Source organism: Juglans regia, chromosome 1, assembly GCF_001411555.2.
Source record: "Juglans regia cultivar Chandler chromosome 1, Walnut 2.0, whole genome shotgun sequence".
NCBI classification, from domain to species: domain Eukaryota; kingdom Viridiplantae; phylum Streptophyta; class Magnoliopsida; order Fagales; family Juglandaceae; genus Juglans; species Juglans regia.
Window position 1 is genome coordinate 3967066 of NC_049901.1, and position 20013 is coordinate 3987078.

At 36.1% G+C, this 20013-nt stretch overlaps 3 protein-coding genes and 1 long non-coding RNA gene across 4 annotated transcripts; 2 read left to right on the forward strand and 2 right to left on the reverse strand.

Moving 5' to 3' along the window:
• The first annotated feature begins 1688 nt into the window (after positions 1-1688).
• LOC109009647 (classical arabinogalactan protein 11-like) lies at positions 1689-2150 on the forward strand. Its single transcript, XM_018990226.1, has one exon. It carries the CDS (start codon positions 1689-1691, stop codon positions 2148-2150), a length of 462 nt encoding a protein of 153 aa, XP_018845771.1.
• A 2473-nt stretch (positions 2151-4623) lies between these two features.
• Positions 4624-6513, reverse strand: LOC109009664 (pectate lyase-like). Its single transcript, XM_018990244.2, has 3 exons — positions 6311-6513; positions 5467-6207; positions 4624-5329 (listed from the first exon to the last, which is right to left on the reverse strand). Exons 1-3 carry the CDS (start codon positions 6424-6426, stop codon positions 4969-4971), a joined length of 1218 nt encoding a protein of 405 aa, XP_018845789.1. The 5' UTR covers positions 6427-6513; the 3' UTR covers positions 4624-4968.
• Positions 6514-11929: 5416 nt separating this feature from the next.
• On the forward strand, positions 11930-15992 carry LOC109009665. The gene is made up of 3 exons (XM_018990245.2): positions 11930-12959; positions 13893-14135; positions 15649-15992. Exons 1-3 carry the CDS (start codon positions 12174-12176, stop codon positions 15670-15672), a joined length of 1053 nt encoding a protein of 350 aa, XP_018845790.2. The 5' UTR covers positions 11930-12173; the 3' UTR covers positions 15673-15992.
• A 453-nt stretch (positions 15993-16445) lies between these two features.
• Positions 16446-17526, reverse strand: LOC109009667. The gene is made up of 2 exons (XR_001999091.2): positions 17089-17526; positions 16446-16972 (listed from the first exon to the last, which is right to left on the reverse strand). It is a non-coding gene; the product is annotated as an uncharacterized LOC109009667 (long non-coding RNA).
• Positions 17527-20013: the final 2487 nt, after the last annotated feature.

Consider the following 20013-nt stretch of genomic DNA (forward strand, 5'->3'; position numbering starts at 1 on the left):
TTTTAATTTTTTGAGTTATCTAATTCATTGATATTTTTTTCTTCAAAATTAATTAAAGATCTCATCATAATATCATAAATGTTCATGTAGTACGTTAGATAAAGATACCTATAAATAAAACAATAATATTAATTATTTATATAAGCTATACAAACCACATATTATTAAAATATTCAATGCATATATTATAAAATTACACATGATTTATACGTTCTAAATTTGTATCACTACCCCAATAATCAAATAGCATCACTACCGCGCTCAAATAATCAAACCAAATAAACTAGCCCAATAGATAAATCCATTAATATTGGTGACTTAAAAACATGCATGAAACCTTACTGGTCGACCCCACACACACACATATATTTATATTTATAAGTAGTACTAGTGTTCGAGATCGTGATTATTAATGAATCAATTAACGAACCTAAGCGGTAGTACTTCCTTTCAAACATGTAATCCCTGATGATCTATATGTATACAATTCTATTATATACAATCACTTTTACGTATTTCTTATATATTTTATTGATGTGATTAACTAAAATAATTATTTCATATGAAAAAAAGTGACGCAATTAATCACATTATAAGTAGAGTGCGTAAGAAGTATTCAAAAGTAACTCTACATAGAGTTTTTTATATAAATATATATAAGTTATAATTAAGGTTATATATATGCATGGTAACTACTATAATCACTTTAAAGTTGCGTTTAGATGTTGAGATAAGTTGAGTTGTGAATAATAATATGTTGTAAGTCCCATTGAGATGAGTTTAACTTTTTGAAGTTGAGATGAGTTTAAATTTTTACATAAAATTGAAAAAGTAATAGGTCTCATCAATAATAGATTTGAGATGAGTTGAGTTGGATCCAACAACCAAACACAGCTTGTGTTTAAATGTTGAGGTGATCTCAATAATTTGAGTTAATCTGTAAATAGTAATATTGTATGAATCTCATTGAGACGTATTTGAATGTATAAAATATGTTAAGATAGATTTAAACTTTTTATAAAAAGCTGAAAAAATAATTAGTTATATCAATAATTGATTTGATATGGGTTAAAGTGATCTTGACATCCAAACCTAGTCTTATAAATTGAACCCCCATCGAACGTTAATATATAATATCTTGATGTGTGTGTGTGTATTCTTAAGATATATCAAAATTACCAGATCGAATACAATTTAATTTCTGTACGTACGTACATGTTGATCAGATAGGATGATGATGATGTATAACGATCAAATTAACTTACAACTGGAGTATCTATTTCGGCTGTGATACAAAACCCAAGTTTGGCACTTTATCGAAACAAAAGACCCGCGCAAATCATCCCCAAGACCACCAAATCCGGTCGGTCATCCAATAGCCCTCCTCTCTCTCCTCTCCTTTGCCCTATAACCGACTAATTAACCAACTATATCTCGATAATCGAAATGCGAAAGCCACCGGCCTCCATCTTAACCCTCCTCCATACATTTCCCTAATTTTCCTCCCACCCCTAACCCTATATATTCCCTTCTCATCTCTAACGTCTTCCCTCATTCTTTGGTGCAGTGTTAATTCTCTATATATCTTTAGAGAATTACTGCAATCTTTAGAATCATCTTGCTGATCTTTCATCTCTCCTAACAAAACGCAGAGAACCCACAAAAAACATAAGCAAGATCAAGTAATAATGGCTCGTAAATTTATTGTTTTGGCTTTGGTTTGCATTGCCGTTGCTGGAGTGGTGGCAGCCCAAGCTGAGGAAGCTCCAACGAGCTCTCCCAAGGCCTCTCCCACCCCGAAATCCTCACCCACCACTCCATCATCGTCACCTTCCGCTGCTCCAGTACCAAAAGGCTCAGAGTCATCCGCTCCTAAGTCATCAGCATCCAGCCCCACCGGCTCCTCCTCACCCAAGGCTTCTGCTACTCCCACCTCCACACCTGCCGCCTCTCCTTCGGATGCCTCCTCCCCCGACACTGGCGCCTCTTCTCCTCCCGCCCCAGGCAGCGAGTACACTGAAGGACCCGCAGCTGGACCTACCGCTGATGAAGCTCCTGCAGCCGCACCCATGACAGAAAGCAGCGCCTCCGCCCTCAAGGTCTCTGCTGCCGCTGGTGCTGCCCTCGTCGCTGGCTTTTTCGTCTTCTAAATTAAATTAGCGACGAGATTGAGATCGTGTTGTTGTTGTTCGCAACGAGTAAACTCTTTATGCAAGCAGCATGTGTTTATGATTAATTCATACGTGTGTCAGATTTTCAATCCAGGGGAAAGCCGTTTAAATACAAAAGGGACATGATCTTCTAGTCTAGGAGTCGGTCCTAATTAATTTAATTGTTTATAACTTTTTCGATTTTTATTTATAAATGTATGCACGTGCATGCATGCGATCGATCGAGTTTCTGGGTTATACATGAGACATTCTTTTGGGAGAAGCAGAATAATTTTCATTAATTTGCTGATCTTTTGTGAATATTAATTAATTTGGCATGCATGCATGCATATTCTAAATATATAATTAATCTCATTAATGATATTCGCCCCTGCATGCATATATATGCTGCATGCATTGCTTATATATATAATAATTATATACCTTATAATATTCTCAAGCAATATTAATAGTACTCCTTTTTTTTCTCAAATAAATTAATTTGCTTGTTAATTTGGTTATTTCATTTTTTTTATTAACCCTAAATATTTTAAATTTCCGTTGACCAGATCATGATCATCATGAATACATACATAACATAGTTTATTTTGAAGTAACATTCATTTAAAACGTAGCAAATTTTACTATTATTTAAAATGTTGCCAACACCCGCCCGTCGACCACCTTAATAAGTTTTAATGTGTCGGCCCGTACGTAGCTGCAACATTAATATTGTCGTGAACCATATATATATATATATATATATATTGTTATGGTGCTCCTTGTAATCTAATGTAACTTCGGTAGACTGTTGTAGTGTAATGAAGGTTGGGCTTGGTTTGTAATGAAATGTAATGAAGCTGCTGTAGAAAAACAGAGTGATTTGCGGAAGAAATAAATTGCAGGAAAGGTGTTTGATAAAAAGACTCATAGACTCATTTGTATTGCTAAGGGAAACTTCGAGGGTTTCCAACCTCCAGATCTATTCTTTTTCCAGGTTTCAGAATGCATCTTCTCTTCCTCAGTCCCGTTCCTTATGCTCTGCAGAATAACAAACCAATCCAATACATTACTGACACGTAGCCTTTTAATAACTAACTAATGCAGGAAACAAAATACAATAGAAAGCTGTAAATCTCCAGTACGCCAAAACGGTGCGTCAAGAGCCATTTATTGAAACTGTGCGTTTAGCTAAATTCCCCAAACGGTGCGTTGGGCCTTCCTTCTTCAACGTTCCAAGCTCCTTCTCCTATTCTTCATTTCTTCATTTCTTCATTTCTCCAGAACCTTCCACGCAGCTCTTCTCTTGCCCGTAAGTCCTCTTCAGCTGCCTTCCTTCCCTTCTCTCCAAGAGGCCATAACATATATATATATATATATATATATTAAATATATATACACTCAACCGTATGATCAGTGTATACACTCAGTAGTACACGAGTCTGACATGAAAAAGCCTAGATCATAGCTCATCAACGTCAAAATGAAAGGGCGGGCAATTTCACCAAATTAATTAAAGGCCATTTAACTTTATCCATCGATCGTTAAATACAGAACAAATCATAATTTGCATGAATGTTATTGCATGAGCAATACTAGTAGATGTTCAGAGATCATCTAATTGGTGATATGCATGAAATAAATAGATTAATTATATAGTCAGTCATGTATCATGCAGAAATTAGGTAACTAAAATTGTTGTATGTTATCCGGCGTGCGTCGGAGCATCAGACCCACCATCTCTCAAGTCCAACACAAATATTGATTATTATATATATATATATATAGAGAGAGAGAGAGAGAGAGAGAGACGTGCCCTTGATCATGTAAAGTTAATTAGGTCCTCGAGCGCGCAGCTGGCAATTCTGCAGATTGACGACAGGATAAAGGAGGGAAAAAGTTTATTCCGACATATGTCTTTAATTAATTATTCACCCATTAATCATGCATGGTAAAACCACCTTGTTGCCTAGCTATATATATATATATGATTGTGTATGCTCTATTAATTCGTGATATGTACGTAGTAATGATCAATCGGTTGCTTTTGATCTTAGTGGCAGTGTGGCGGACTTACGTTCCTAATTAATTTGGAGCAATGTTCATTGATGCTCATGACTTAGACGTACGTACATTATTATAATGTCGTTTTCTTCTGATCAATAACCCATCAAGCCACTGACTTTCAGTACTTATTCCTTTTTAGTTGCTTTTTATTTGCTATTTATATTCGAAATTAATTATCACTTCAGTCATGAAAATAAAAATGGAATATAGATTCGAGATTAATTCAATAAAACCGAATTCTTGAGTCGTCCGATGTACGCATGCATGACGCATCCACTGGCTGATCACGATGAAAAGGCCGATTCCACAGAAATGAGAGGGGGCTTTTGGGAAGTGCAGAGGGGTCCGGCCAAATCGATCGGGGTTAATTTGAAACGTGCATTACAAATGTCAACTAAATCGGCACTTTATAACTTCCGTGTCATTAGACAGGATTAATTTTCAATAGCATCGATCCATGATGTTTTATAAATTAAGCTATATATAGGCGGAAGGAAGCTGGAAGCAGTACTGATCTAACTTCTTACGTACTAGTAGTACTACTAGTCCAGCTTAACGTGGCTATATGATATATATAAAGAAGTGACTTAATACTATATATAGTCTATTATGGTAAACTGCTGGCAAACAAGCTATATAGATGATCTAGAGTGATTAATATTCTTGATCTCATCCTTAATTTTTGTTCTTGCTTCCCCGCAGTTATTTTCTACTCATATTAATGATATCTCATGCGCGCGTGATCATTTAGCTAGCAGTGGGAACCCTTCCTACACGTAAGTGCACCAGCAGTCCTGGTCATTGAGCCCACCAGAGAAGATGGCCTTGCACTCAGGCTATTTGCCCTGGCATAGCTGGATGATGCTCCTGCGCCAGACTGCAGGAAGTATGCCCCATTCAACAACAAATCCCCTTCCGACCTCCAGTTCCAGTGCCTCCATTCACTCTCTGGTGCATCTTCATGCTTTGTCACCTCTTTTCTAAACCTCAAATCGGGTGCCAGAAATCTGTTGCCTTGGCTGTAAATTGTAGGCGCAGCGCTCCCTCCAATGGCATACATTTCCCAGTGAGTGTAATCATTGTTCACCACATGAAAATACCCAAATCTGCACCTGCAATATATAATGTTTGTAAGCAAATTAGACCCCCAGGGTAGATACTATGTTTATCATGTACTTCTGAATGAAGTCAAGGGTAAATCTGCAATTTCCACTTTTGAATATTTTCCTCACGCGTAGTACGTACGTACCTTGGCATTCTCTGTACTAGCCCTTCTCCAAAGTGATTAAAGGCTATAGTAACTTGCATGTTCTTGTCTTGTGTGTACGCGTCATTGTGGCCTAAAAGCATGACCTTGTCATGATGAGTCATGTAGTTGTTGGAGATGGTGATGGCGGTGGATCCATGGATAGCATCGATGAGGCCATCATGGCAGTTAGACAGTGAGCAATGGTCCACCCATATATGCCTCCCGCCAAAGATGGACACTCCATCACCGTCCGATCTGGTCCACCAACCAGAATGGTGAGGGGAGTTCCTTATATTGGCATTCCCTCCTTGCTTACAGTCATGGATGTTGATGCCATGGATGATGATGTTAGAGACATAATGTATGGTAATGCATGGCCCACCGGCAATATGGACACTGGCACCTCTACCATCGATGGTCTTGAAAGAGTTCATGACAAGCTCTTGCTCCAGCTTAATCACCATATCTCTTTGGAAAATGATCCACAAAGGCTCATCTTGTATAACTGCGTGTCGCAGAGTACCGGGCTTGGGATTCACGGGGTCATCGTTGCCGGAGTCAGTGACCACATAGATGCGACCATTTCTTCCTCCAATGGCATTCTTTCCGAACCCGATGGCACAGTCGGCTAACCTCTGGCGGTTCTTCTCCCAGTTGGGGTCGCACCTCCAGCAATCATCAATGGGGTTTCCGGTTCCGCAGGAGAGATAGGCCAAGTTCCTCCTGGAGGCATTGATGCTCCTATATACCCAAAAAAAAAAAAGTGACACAATTTCAGCATGCATAAATCATAGTACAGATCACTAAATATCCTTAATTAATGTATAAAGTGAATTTTAACTACCTGTGCACATCTTGGACGACAAGATCAGGGTCTTGTAAAGGAGAGGAGAAAACGAAACCTGGATTGCTGCTTAGAAAATAGAAGAAACTAAGAAAGAAAATGGAAAGATGGGCCATTTTCTGATCTTGGGGATAAGTACTAGTACTAGTTGAGGGGAGGAAATTAGAGATCAGTACTAGTGGGGGGGAGTGAGGTCATGTGGTGCAGACATGGTGGATTATAAAGGAATAAAAAGCCGGGAGTAATGGCGTGATTAGGCAGGTTGAGCATGTGGGGTGCTCTCATTATCGTAATTTCAGGGCCTTTTTAATTTTCTTGTTCTTTTTCAGTTATACATCCGGTAGTTTGAAAGTACCGTTGATCAAGCCCTCATAAATAAAACCCTCCAAGTCAAATTGGTTGACTCTTTGTTTTTCTGATGGACCCCACGGACTTTTATTTCTCTGAAATGAGAATATAGAATTTTTCATAATAAATATTACTACATTTGAATTTTTCCATGGATCTAATTAGGTTATGTGGTGGAGTAGAATCTTAAAAAATCTTCTTCAAGTAACGAGTAAACAAATAATAAAGTAATTAATTAGCACCCAACAAATTATAAAAAAATCCATTTTTAATTAATGATATCAATGATCATGTGTTGATGGTCAACGATTTTATAAGACTAATTAAGTAATAGGTGCACGATCAAATTATTTTTACTCATGATTGTGCACGACATTTTGTTAGAATTAAGGTTTGATTGAATTATTCATAATGTGCATTGAGGTTAATATATATGTAATGATTAATTATTTATTAACTAGTCTTGATAATTTATATATATATAATAATAATTATTAGCTAATCTCTATGAACATTATATATTAATATAAATATATATATATATATATTCTCGATCGTTCTATCAGTAAATGTTATGCCGTTCAAAGTGTTTGCAAAAACACTAATTAGTTAAGGACATAACATTTCGTACTAACATAAAAAAGTATCATGTTATCATATTTAAAAAAGAAATGATATTTACAATTTTAAAATGTGCATGAAGTCACACTTCTAAGGTGGATAAATATGAGACTCACATGAAAGAATTAATTTTTTAATAATAAACCTCACTCATTTTTAACGGGAGTCCTGTGCGAGATTTATATATACTATTTAAAACTATATCTACCATTACTTTTTATTATATATTATAAAATGAGACGTAAAAAGGAAGACGGTATTGTAAAGGAGAAAAATGTCCATAGCTCATAAATTGGGCTCAGCCCATCAAGATATCATTAAAGGACAAAAGAATGAGATAATAGAGATATAAGGACTGCAAATACCAGGGAAAAAGTGAGAAATAAAAGAGATATGAGGGTTGTAAAATGCCAGGTTAGGAGAATAACGCAAAAAGACTCACGCAAGGGAGATCTGCCACCTGGCATCCAAAATAAAGAGACGAACAAGGTAGAAAATGAGAGGCCTAGACAACATAGAAGGGGACTAAACTAATGAAATAGAGAGAACGGCAAAAAAGAGACAAACGGATAAAGAGAGAGTTTTAAGACAGATAAGAAGATCTTCAACCTTCTCTATATAGTGAGATATGAGGATTCATGAGTAATTATAAACATATATATATTATATTGGAGACTTCCCTCCTTAAACTTCTGTGGACGTAGGCATATTATCAAACTACGTAAATCTTGGTGTCATCTCTTTTTACTTTCACAACACTTATTTTTTATTCACCGTCATAGACGTACGAAACGTCACTATACAGCCACACTTGAATACTATTATGGACTCTAAACAATACACATCGTGACACTGCCTACGTAGATTTGTCCAAGCCCATGAAACACGACATTAAGAAGTATAATGTTCACGATCATCATGTAGTTGATGAATCCCTCGCTTAACGATCGACTGCGCATTCATCTATATATCGATGATTTGGACAAAATGACTTATTTAATTAAAAACTTACCCGAACAAAAAGACTGATGATCCGAATGAAACTCATGTTTATTATTTGCGAAACCTAATTGGGCTGACTTTGGGGTCGTGAGCAGTGGAAAAAGGTGACCCTCAGTCCCCGATCTTCCTACTTGAATGAATTGGCTCCTAACTTTCTTTGTAAAATGAAAGTAAGTTAGGTGTAGAAGCTGATCTCGATCGCATGAAAAAGAGAAAGTACTAATTCAGCCGCGCGGCGCTTATATATATATATATATATATATATATATATATATATATCTAATTAATTAATTAATTAATTAAGGGCTATTGTTTTCAAAGATTCTGAACAACATTTACTGTATGCGCGCATGTTTCCTCTGACTATATTTACCAATGAATAATATTAGATATAGTTTTCAAATGGGAACTACAATGTAAGCCTATATTATTTTAACTTTAAAATTTTTTAAAATTATAAAATTATCCCTCCTTAAATTATATTTTCTCTCATTTAATAATGTGCATGCATATACAATCTCCATTTGAAGACTGTAAATAGAATTTCTCTTTATTAATTAATTAAGGACTTATATACAATGAATCGTTGGTCAAGATCCAAGATCAAAGGTCCTGATCAATTTAGTCCGTATTGGCCGTAGTAAAGTACCATGCTTTTTATAACTACTTAATTTGCATGCATGATCTCCGGCCCTTTGCTAAATTTTCAAAGACATCGTAATTATTGTCAATTAGTTTGGTATATATACAATATATATAGCATGAGATCAAGTCATGATGATCAGATCAAAAAAGTTGCCTCTCTCTCTCTCTCTCTAAAAGTCTAGCTAATTATTCTGTCATTGGGTTCAGATTCTGTACACTTGTGGCTTAATCACGTTATATGCATGCCATGGCCCCAACGGACTATCTGGCGATCGATGAACTTAATTGAAAGCATTATTAACAAAACATTGACGATAACATGAGGTTTTATATAACGAGTAATACTGCATACAGTCGTGAAATGCGTAAATGTCGTACAGTTACTTTGAAAAAAAGTAGAGTCCACTGTTAAAAAATTAATTTCTTTTCATGTGGATCTCATATTTATTCACTTTTTTTAAAACGACTGTACGGCACTTACACACTCACAATTATAAGTATCATTTCTCTTATATAATTATTATATATAAAGTGATCATGCACGATTGAGTACAATGCATGATGTAGCCAAAGCAATGATTTTATTGGACCTAAATTAATGTATATATCTATGGATAGTGCTACATGTATTTACACTTTTACTTACACGATTCATTTTATTAGTTTTTTTTTTTTTTAAATTGAATTTTAATTTTTATTATTTTGAACATATCAATAACTAATACGTGGAGAAGTAAGATTGATATAAAATTAATTAAACTAAAGAACAAATTAAGTATACTAGTACTTTGTCATTTTATGCACAAACTAATTCCCAAATTGGAAATTCTTACATGCAAGCTGCCAAGTTGATTATAATAATTATAATATGATATAACCAAATGAAGGACTTCGATCGTGTGAGACTCAAAATGGCATATATATATATATATATATATATATATAATAATGCAACATTCCATGCCATCTCTCTAGCTACTTTTTTTCTTGGATGCCAAATAAAGATCATATATATCTATCCTGCACCACTTTATGAGTACAGCTTCTTCTAATATATATCTAAGTACCAACTCCCCACCCAAACACAAATAAATATTTAAAAATCACACACACACACATATATATCAATAGAATATTTGTTGATTTTTTCATTTATTTTATGCGTTCTTTTTGAAAACCGGGGTGAGGCATATGCTTTTGTCTTTATAAGTATTTCTCCTGCCTACGAGCTTTGTTATTCATCATCTCTATATATTATATATTTTTTATTTTTTTAAAATTTGATTTTATTCTTCTTAAATTAATTAAATTATTCTACTCATCATCCATATACTATACATTCGGTAAGAGAAAAAAATAAAATAAAAATATATATAGTATATGAGAATAATGAATAAAATTTTTCCCTACCAAGATGCATTCTTTCTTTTTTGAAAAATTCTACTACATCATTCCTATACCACACACACTATATATATATATATATATATATATATATATTACTTACCAAATTTATAGTATATAGATGATGAATTGAAGAATTTATTTAGTTCCCGCTAGAATAAAATTAAAAAAAAAAAAAGAGAGAGAAAGAAAAATCAAATATAATGTAAGGTCGCTGACTCGCACGTGAATGTTTGTGGATCAGGAGGGATTCCTTAGGTCGAAAGTAAGCCTTGAACTTGGGGCCGAAAGTTCAGCCCAGTTTGTTTATCCATGCCCAAAGAAAAAATTAGCAGTCTGCCTTTTGTTTTTGTTTTTTTGGTGTTTGAGCCTGATTCATACATGGACTGTTAAATCAGATCCAGACGGTCCAAATAATTACAACCGTGAAACGCATGCACTCTGTTCAACACAACAGTGTCCCGCTCCCACTGCCAAAATGTGCACGCAAATGATCTTTATAGTCAGTTTGTGAAAGTTTGCATATTTATTTTAAAAAATATTAAAAAATATGAAAATTTTAATTTTTTAATAATTATAATATTATTATTATTATTTAAAAAAAAAAATGTGAGGTTTGCACAATCGTTAATCTAATTCCACCGACACCTTCCCATCTTAAAGTACAGTAACCAGTTGTCGTCGTAAGGGCATTTGGTCTGGTGGTAATTGTATGGTCCTCGCTTACGGTCCGTCGGTGCGAGAGGTCCCGAGTTCAATTCTCGGAATGCCCATCACCACCTCAATTCCAGAAGACCATGGAAGCAAGCACGACGTCATCAGCATTCAACTGTGCAATTGGGCTGACCAGTAACAAACTGCAGTCTGCCGCCATTTATAAAAGAGGTACTTTTAAAATTTTAAATTGGGATATTTCTTTTTCCGCCAACTTGGTACACGTGGGCTGCCAGCAGTACACTAAGGTGAAGACAAAAGCGATAAAGACTCGGGTCCCACCCTACACTTTTCCGTGTAAAGCTCATGCTGATTGGAGGATTTTTTTGCCCGTCATCTCTGGACATTTCCTATTGTGCCAACAAAATGTAAACCCATGTGTGTTAAGTAGAGTCGAATGATGGCGATAGTCTCACACTCAGTAGAACAGTGAAAATTTTGCCGTAATTTCTTTGGGAGCCTTTTATCTTCGGACCAAACACAATTAAGCAGAAGTAAGACCAAACAATGCTCTTACTTAAGAAGGATATTTGCAGCTCGAGTTATTATATTTTTAAATCGGTATTTAAAATATATTATTTAAATAATAAAATTTAAATAAAATTATAATATTAAATAATACGTGACATGGATATTTAAAATCATAAGATTACTCTTGCAGCATTGCAAAGGAGCTAGCGAATAAGGCACCCATCACGTGAATTAACATTACTCAAGAGTCCAAGACTCACAACGTATAAAGTATAGAGTGCAGCTTTTATTGCTAAAAAGAAAAATAATTAAAAAATAATAATAATAATAGGCTTGAAATACCCAATCCACCATCCATCGGCAAACGATATCTGGATAACAACACAATCCAGTCCCTCACCCAAATCCCAATCCTCTCGGCCCACGTGTCGATAAAAGCATTCTATCACTGTCATCCCTCAATACGAGATAGCTGACTCTAACCCCTCTCCTCTCTCTTACCTTTCTTCCCAACGGGTCCAACTCCTGCGGCCCCCACAAAAAGTTGTTCACTTTTTCTCACAATTTCTTCATTCCCCGGCTTCAACCAGGAAGAGAGATCAGCCTGAGGAAGCCATAGAGTGCCTTGTCTGTGAGTGTGTGAATGCGCTGAGAGATCATGTGCAACAAGAACAGTCCTCTGGATATGAAAACCAGGTCTCGGACTAAGAAAGAGAAAGCCAGAGCAACGCTTAAACCAGCACGCAAAACAAGAACCAAGACCAGGAAGCCCAAGTTCCTCAGTCTCCGCCTGGAACTTTCCTCAGAAAACTCACCAACCTCTTCCCAAATGACGCACAGCCACAAAAACAACCAACACGATGCAGATGATCACAGTAGCCAGCACCAGCTGAACCTGTTTCCTCTACACCCGGAAAACCTAGTGGACGACAAAGACATACACGACGAGAACGTGGCCTTCCTCTTCGACACCGAACCCGGCGCCACCCTTAACAGCCTCCTTGCCGAGGCTTCGACGTCCTCGGAGGATGACTCGCTCTTTTCCCCGCCGTCACTAACGTACGCCTACGGGGGAAAGGATAGGGATCAGGAGGGTGTTGATGTCGGTGGCAATTACTGTAACAACACGAACTCCAAGCTGGTACGGACGGCCATGAGGAACAAAGAGAGAGAACCGAGTGAGGAGGAGAAGTGGGTGTGTTACTCGGAGGTACTAGTGGAGAAGAAGGAGCTGGAAGAGGTGAGCAGCTGCACGGCGGACGTATGGCCGCCTTGTGCAATAAAACGGACGAAGATGCAGGGGTTGCTGTCATTGAAGCTTGATTATCAGGGCATCTTAAACGCTTGGTCTGGAAAGGGCCCGCTTTTCATTGCCGGAGAGTCCCCCCCACAGACTGTGCCTGACTTGCACGAGGATCGGTTTTTTGCCCATGACGGTGCCAATGTAAGATCTTAGCTACGTACAGTTCTATATCCTTATTATTATCTCAACAATTTTCATAATTCATACACATATGTTTAAATTGTGAAGCTGGATGAAGATCATAGCTATATCATTGTGGTATTAATAAATTTTTTTCGTATTTGACTCCGGCCGATTGCTTATTGGAATTCTGGGCAACATCACTTTTTCGCTTATGGTGGCCCAAGCGCACCTTACCTAGCTGTGGCTATGGCCCAGTTCACCAACACTTTTTGTTGTTGGTTGGAATGCCTGATATTTTCAGCTTTACATTACTGCAGTGACCCATAGAAAGATTTTACTCATGTTTACTACATCACACGTGATTTTTTTTTTTATTGAATAAAATAAAATATGGTGTATAGTATAAAGATCATGACCAATATAGCCTTATAGGTGCTCGTGACCGGAACCCAAGCTTGCAGGAAGATCAACATTAATCCACATTCTTCTTTTTCTTCACTCGCATGGGAGCGGGCTTGGGTTAGATTGGGGTTGTTTCCTTATAAAAAGCAAAACAAAAATAGTGGGGTTGGTCTCTTACTTTGACACTTGCTAAGAGTTTTGGGAGGAATGGAATGTAAAAGAGTAGAAACCTATCATTGGAAGCCTTTCTAGGGCCAATAAACGGTTCAGACTGCAGAGGGCATTGACAATCAATCACTCCTTCCAATAATAGATAGATAAAGCTAATTAAAAAACTGCTATAATTGTCAAATCAAGTGTTTTTTTTCTTGTGTCTTAAAGATCCAAACATAAAAGATATAATATCTATCATTCCATTATACTATATTATATTCTGTCTTGGTCCATCGACATCGGCCAGAAACGAATAACCAAAAAGTAATTTGTATAGTTGGTCTTGGAACTGCATGCACTGAAGTTGGCTTGTGACATTTCATGTGGATTGGGCAGATTCTAGGGGATGGTTGGGGCAACGTTGGTAACATATGGGCGGTTCCAGAAATGGGTTGCAGTAGTGCTGATATTGGTGGCATGAAAGTGGAGGAGGAAGCGGAAGGCAAAGATGGTTGGAAGACAAGGCACAGAGAAGCAAGCGTGTTGAGATACAAGGAGAAGAGGCAGAACAGGCTCTTCTCAAAGCGTATCCGATACGAAGTTCGAAAGCTTAATGCTGAGAAGCGACCCCGTATGAAGGTATATAACCCTCACTCTCTTTCTTTTCTTCCTTTTTTTTTTTTTTTTTAATGTGAAATTATCGTATGAAGAATTCTGCTATGATAAAATCGCTACTTATTTTAAAAATTCAAATCAGATAAATTTTATTATTTATTTTATATATTAAAAAAACTTAAGGTGATATCTTACAATATTTATTAAGTACTTAAATATTTTTTAAAAAAAAAAATTAACGAAGAGAGCCATAAATGACTCACTTCCTCTGATTTCAAAATGTGGATGTTCTTTCATCTGACATCTGTGACCAAATAATGACACTGGTAGTTATTAATCAAGAAGAGAACTGGAGGTGATCTCGAGAAGTTCTGTGATAAGTGTAAATGTAAATTTTTATTTTGTGTTTTTTTTATAATTATCTTTTTTACAAGAGTAATTAATTTTATAAATTAACGTCATTTTATTTTATTATTTTATAATAAAAATAATTTTATAATATAATAAATCACATAAAATTTTATTAATTTATAAAATTATTTTTATATAAGATGTCGGTAGCTAGATTACTTCCCAAAAACAAATTGACACAAGTCGGTGGCCATCCCCAGTAGGGTTTTCCAATCTAGAAAGAGTTCCATTCAAGTTAGACTGCCTGTGAAGTGTGAACAGGGAAATAGTTAGGTTGCGATTAGATGTTAAATTGAATTAAGTTAAGATAATAAAATACTGTTAAAATATTATTATTTATTATTATTTTGAGATTTAAAAAAATTAAATTATTTATTATATTTTATGTTGAGATTTGAAAAAATTATAATGATAAGTTGAAATGAATTGAGACGATTTTAGGTTCCAAACAAAGCCTAATCAACATTTCCGATGTGTAATGTGTCACGTCAACATATTAATTGAGAAAATGGTACATGATGCTGAAACGTCTAGCTAATTCTTGCCATTGCTGAGGCTACCGGCAATCAGTATGAAATTCTGAATTCATTAACCCTAATTTTATCTTGTTAGAGAGGATGTCCCAATTCTGTCTCATGTTTCACTTTCAATCGATGTCACACGACCCACACCGCTATTAATTTCAAAGCTACCTTATTTTGACAAGTCTTTTTTTTCCAAAAATTTCTCAGTAATCTTATCCTATCCTACTTTAATTTTTGGTCGTGACAAGTACTGTTTGATTAGTTTATGAACAACTGGTCAAACCAAACTCTGTCTGAGATCTCTAATCCAAATGGACTTTGCTCAATCTTATTGTTCTTATCTTTGAGACTCCAACTGATTGTTGATCATCCCTTCAACATGCATTTCAAAGAACCAAAGGTTCAAACTTCTAACAGCAAATAACGGTTAGATTTTTCGGGATAGAACAAGAACAAAAGTTATTAGAACTTAGTATATTATAAATTAAGAAACATTGGACATGTTTATTGATCTGGGTATGTTATAATCTTGTCTATTTGTCGCCAATGCTACATCAATTTCATCTCGGTGATTGATGATCTCTTAAAAATACTTTGTGCAGGGTCGATTCGTGAAGAGAAGTTGAGAAGGCATAGACTCTTGGACTTTTTCTTTTCCTTGCAACATAGTAGGGGGCACTGAGATAATGTTAGTCAGTGCCAAAACAAATCCAAATGAATAAAAAAACAAAAAGAAAGTTGTAGACGCACAGAGATTTAAGTTATAAGGAGTGCCTACTTTGGAATAATGGATGAGATCCATTCCTGTTTGCTTAATTTTCCCATCAATTTACAGAGCCAAATTACGTTTATTTGCAGAATGTTTGGGACGTCAGGTTAGGGTGTACTAGTGGAGTTACGATACAATACTATTGGCAAAGTTAATAGAAAAATGTTACTTTGTCCACTTCATTTTTTGACACTTCATATATTTTAATTTTTTTTTACTTAATAGACTACTGGTTAAGAAATTGATTATTAGTGTATTAATATTTTTTTTTATATTTTTTAAAAAAATTTTAAAATGATAAAAAAATTATGAATTAAAAAAACTGCATGCGTTCCTTACAAGTTCAGACACAAATTTGAGGAGATTTTTATTTTATTCTCAGAAAATCCCTTTGCAGTCATAGTGAATATTGGGATTCCTTCAATACTTTGTAATAAACATCATGCTCTGCTATAAAAGTGAACAACGCCAAGAAGAAGAGATAGGAATAGGATACAGTCTCAACATGTCGTTTTCACATTAAATCACCACTAGGCATGGGTCAACTGTTTTTTGAACATGACAGTCAACATAAACATGTCTCTGCATCCCAATACGTTTTCATTTGCATAGTAACAGAAGCAAAACAGGATTAGAATCTCCTTCAATTATATCTTCTGAATTTAGAAATAGAATATAGATAGTTACAACATGTAGATTCCATAGTATTTAATGTCGAGATATTATGGGATCTCACATTGTGTCTATCTTAATTTAGAAGCTAATTCTAGAGAAATTACTTTGGCACAAACAACTGCAACAAAATAAAAGTTAGGCTCCCAAGATCAGAGACACAAATTTCAAACCCCGGAACAAAGTTCAGTTGAGGATAATTAACCTTATAGCAAGAACCAAGTATTCATGTATCTTACCTTAACAGAACATGGAGATATAACAGAAAACCCCGAGGCAAGGAGGATGATAATGTTCGAAACAGCAGAAAATTATGGTGACAGAAGAAGAGAGAGCACAAACAGCTCAAACACAAAGCCTTTGTTGGGTTTGTTCAGTTGTGCTCTCTATCTTCTGTCAACACAAATAATTAAAACCATCTTCTCAAGCAGAAAATCATCACCAACCTATTATACTCTGTGATCGGGAAAAAGAAAAGCATCCATCTGCATCAGCAGTCAACAGAGCACATGCAATATATATTGGATCAAAGATGTTAGAAAAATAAGAGATGGAACCACATATGCTGGAATTTATGAGACTGTAGGAGATTTTTGCATACCATAGATAGAGAAAACAAACTCGATCCTTTGGTGTTGGAAGTTGGAACGCTTTAAGTCTGTCAACTCAGAGAAAGTTGTGGAGTGCTTTGGTTTGGGGTTTTTACTTTTTTTTTTTTTTTTCTAACTTTTTAAAGGAACATGGAAGTGAGAGGCTGTCTTCTCTTGTTGATAAGAAGGGCAAAGGGGGGGATCATTATAGATATCTGAAGCAAGTGGGTAGATGATAGATCATTGACTTTCATAAACTTGGTCTAAAGTAGCTCTGCATGCTAACCCTTAAGCTAGCTTTCATTATCTTGGAAGATGACTTTTTTTATGCATATACTCTGAATAATATGCATATCCATGGCTGGTACATATATGTATTTGAATACAGAATATTATCTGCTCTCTATATTATCTCTGGAAAACAAAGTAAACAAAAGGCAAAACACATGCTGGCTCCGAGTAGATCCATTAATTGGGGATAAGAAAAAGTAGATGCTCGTCTCTTATCTGCATACAATTGTCTCAATCAATCGATCTCGATCTGGAACTTTCGAAACAGAAATATAAGGAAATATCTATCAATACCCCCTTTCATCTGGAACTTACACAAGCTACCTAAGACCCCAACACGATAAATCAATTAGGACCTATAGAGACTTTTTAGTCCATGGAATTGTATTTAGGCTTCGCTATTATTCTTGTATTGGGCTTTGTCGCTCCAGCTCTGGGCTTCTTGTTAATATTATGTGGCCATGACCCAAATTAAATTCAAGCAATTCTATCCAGAATAATGATACATGTATAATCATTTTTATAATATTTTATATAATTATATTTTAAATTAAGATTATTTTTATAAAATGATGTTATTTTTATAAATTATTTTAGAAAAATATCATTTATTTATATAAAAAGTTACGAAAATTATTGAATGTGTATTATTTTCATGCTCTGCTAGGGTTTAAGGTTTTCTCTTCTTATTAGGGTTTCACGTGGTTTGCATGGTCGCTGATGAGGCTCTGCTGCATCCGGCAGGCCTCCCTCGGTCATTTGCAGACCTTGTCTCCGCTGTCCCGCAACCGTTGCCTGAGATGAAGGTGTTTTTCCATCCTCCGAAAATTATAGATGGGGAGCTCTGTTTTACATTCTCTGCAGAGGAGATTGAACGCTCTGCTACGCCTTTCCGATATTCCATAGTGATCAAGTTTCTCCAATAGAGGCCTTCATTAGATGATATTAGAGTGTTCATTCGTTCCTGATGGGGACTGTCAAGCATGCCAGTTGTCTCTTCCATGCAAAAACCGCATAATGTCTTTATACGAATCTCCAATGAAGCGGATTTTAACAAAGCATTATCTAGAAAGTCATGTGATATGAATGGGTGTACATACCGCCCTTATGCTTGGACACTAGATTTTGATGAGAAATTCGAGCCCTCTTGTGTCCCGGTTTGGATTTTTTTACCAAGACTTCCTCCAAACTTTTTTCATTCTTCTGTCCTGAAGGTTTTGACGACACCTATTGGGAAGTTTATATGTTGTGATAATACGACGAAATGTGCAACCAGAATGGACGAAGCACGAGTAAGTCTTGAGGTTAACGCGTCGAAGGAACCTATTCATTATTTTTGGATAGGTCGACTTGGGCTGCAAGATAGTCGGTGGCAGGAGGTAGTGTTTGAAACACTGCCTGCCTATTGTCCTTCTTGCAGATGCCAAGGGCATAATGCTACAACCTGTCGAAGTGGTAGTGAAAAAAAAAAAGAAATTGAAGGGGGGCAAGTTTGGGTAAGGAAATGAGAAAAACAGGGCTTGATGATGAGGCTACTCATGTTGAAGATGCCCCAAAAATTACAGGTGTGAAGGAGCCTATTGAAACTGAGGAAAAACATGAAAGTGGCATGGGAGGGTTTTTGGATCTTCAGGGTTCTGGAAATGAAAAAGAACAGGAGCAAATGGTTAGTCCCGCTGTGTCTAATGAAGGTGAATGCAGCTGTCCTGAAGGGTCTGTAAATGATGGTCCTCAACACGACGTGGAGAAGCTTTCCATTATGATGTGGAAGGCTTCTAATAATTGTTTGAGTGTGGATGCTAAGGTTAAAATGGTTGGTATTCACCTAGCCTCGAGATGTAATTGCTGCTCCTCAGGGCACATTAAGGATCTTATCATATGCTTTGTATTGATGATTTTGCTCGACAGATTTGGCGCCTGGCTTCGGTTCAGTTCGGTATGCATATGGGTATCTTTTGAACTTGGCAGGAACAAGTTAATAATTGGTTTCGTCGTGCTGGTAATGGGTCTCAAGTTAGGACTATCTTTGGTATTCTTCCTTCCCTTGTTTCTTGGAAGCTTTGGAATCGGCGTTGCAAAGCTAGGTATGAAGGCAAGTTTGAGACAGTGGGATCGGTCTGGCATGTTTTTAAATTTTGGATTCATAGAATTATACAGTTAATCATCAAAGTGTTGAGACTCCCGATTAAGGATTAATTTCTTAAAAAGGTTAGATATTCCGGATTTAATTCCAAAACCAAATAAGGTTTTTGTGGTTAAATGGATTAGGCCACAGCAGAACTGAGTAAAACTTAATATTGATGAGAGTAGTTTGGGTAATCTTGGGTCAGCTGGTGCTGTGGGTATTATTCGGGATTCTAGTGGTAATTTATGTATGACTTATTCAGTTTTTTTAGGCCAATGTTCTAATAATTTTGCTGAGATGAGAGGTTTGCTGGAAGGGGTTAAAAGGTGTTGTCAGCTTGGTTTTCATTAAGTTCATATTAAGACAAACTCTCAAATACTTGTTAGATGGATTACTATAGGAGAATGTAATATTTGGAATCTTGAGGACTTTTGAGAAGATATCCAAACTTGTCTTGGTTGCATGGAGTATAAAGTAAGTCATGTCTTTCGAGAATGAAATGTTGTGGCTAATTTTCTTG

Excerpts from the sequence above, each read along its gene's own strand:
- LOC109009647 (XM_018990226.1), top strand. The coding sequence starts at position 1,689 with ATGGCTCGTAAATTTATTGTTTTGGCTTTGGTTTGCATTGCCGTTGCT.
- LOC109009664 (XM_018990244.2), bottom strand. The coding sequence starts at position 6,426 with ATGGCCCATCTTTCCATTTTCTTTCTTAGTTTCTTCTATTTTCTAAGC. Across the intron at positions 6,208-6,310 it reads GTCGTCCAAGATGTGCACAG|GAGCATCAATGCCTCCAGGA; the intron begins GTAGTTAAAATT and ends TTGGGTATATAG. Across the intron at positions 5,330-5,466 it reads CTAGTACAGAGAATGCCAAG|GTGCAGATTTGGGTATTTTC; the intron begins GTACGTACGTAC and ends TATATATTGCAG.
- LOC109009665 (XM_018990245.2), top strand. The coding sequence starts at position 12,174 with ATGTGCAACAAGAACAGTCCTCTGGATATGAAAACCAGGTCTCGGACT. Across the intron at positions 12,960-13,892 it reads TTGCCCATGACGGTGCCAAT|ATTCTAGGGGATGGTTGGGG; the intron begins GTAAGATCTTAG and ends TGGATTGGGCAG. Across the intron at positions 14,136-15,648 it reads AGAAGCGACCCCGTATGAAG|GGTCGATTCGTGAAGAGAAG; the intron begins GTATATAACCCT and ends TACTTTGTGCAG.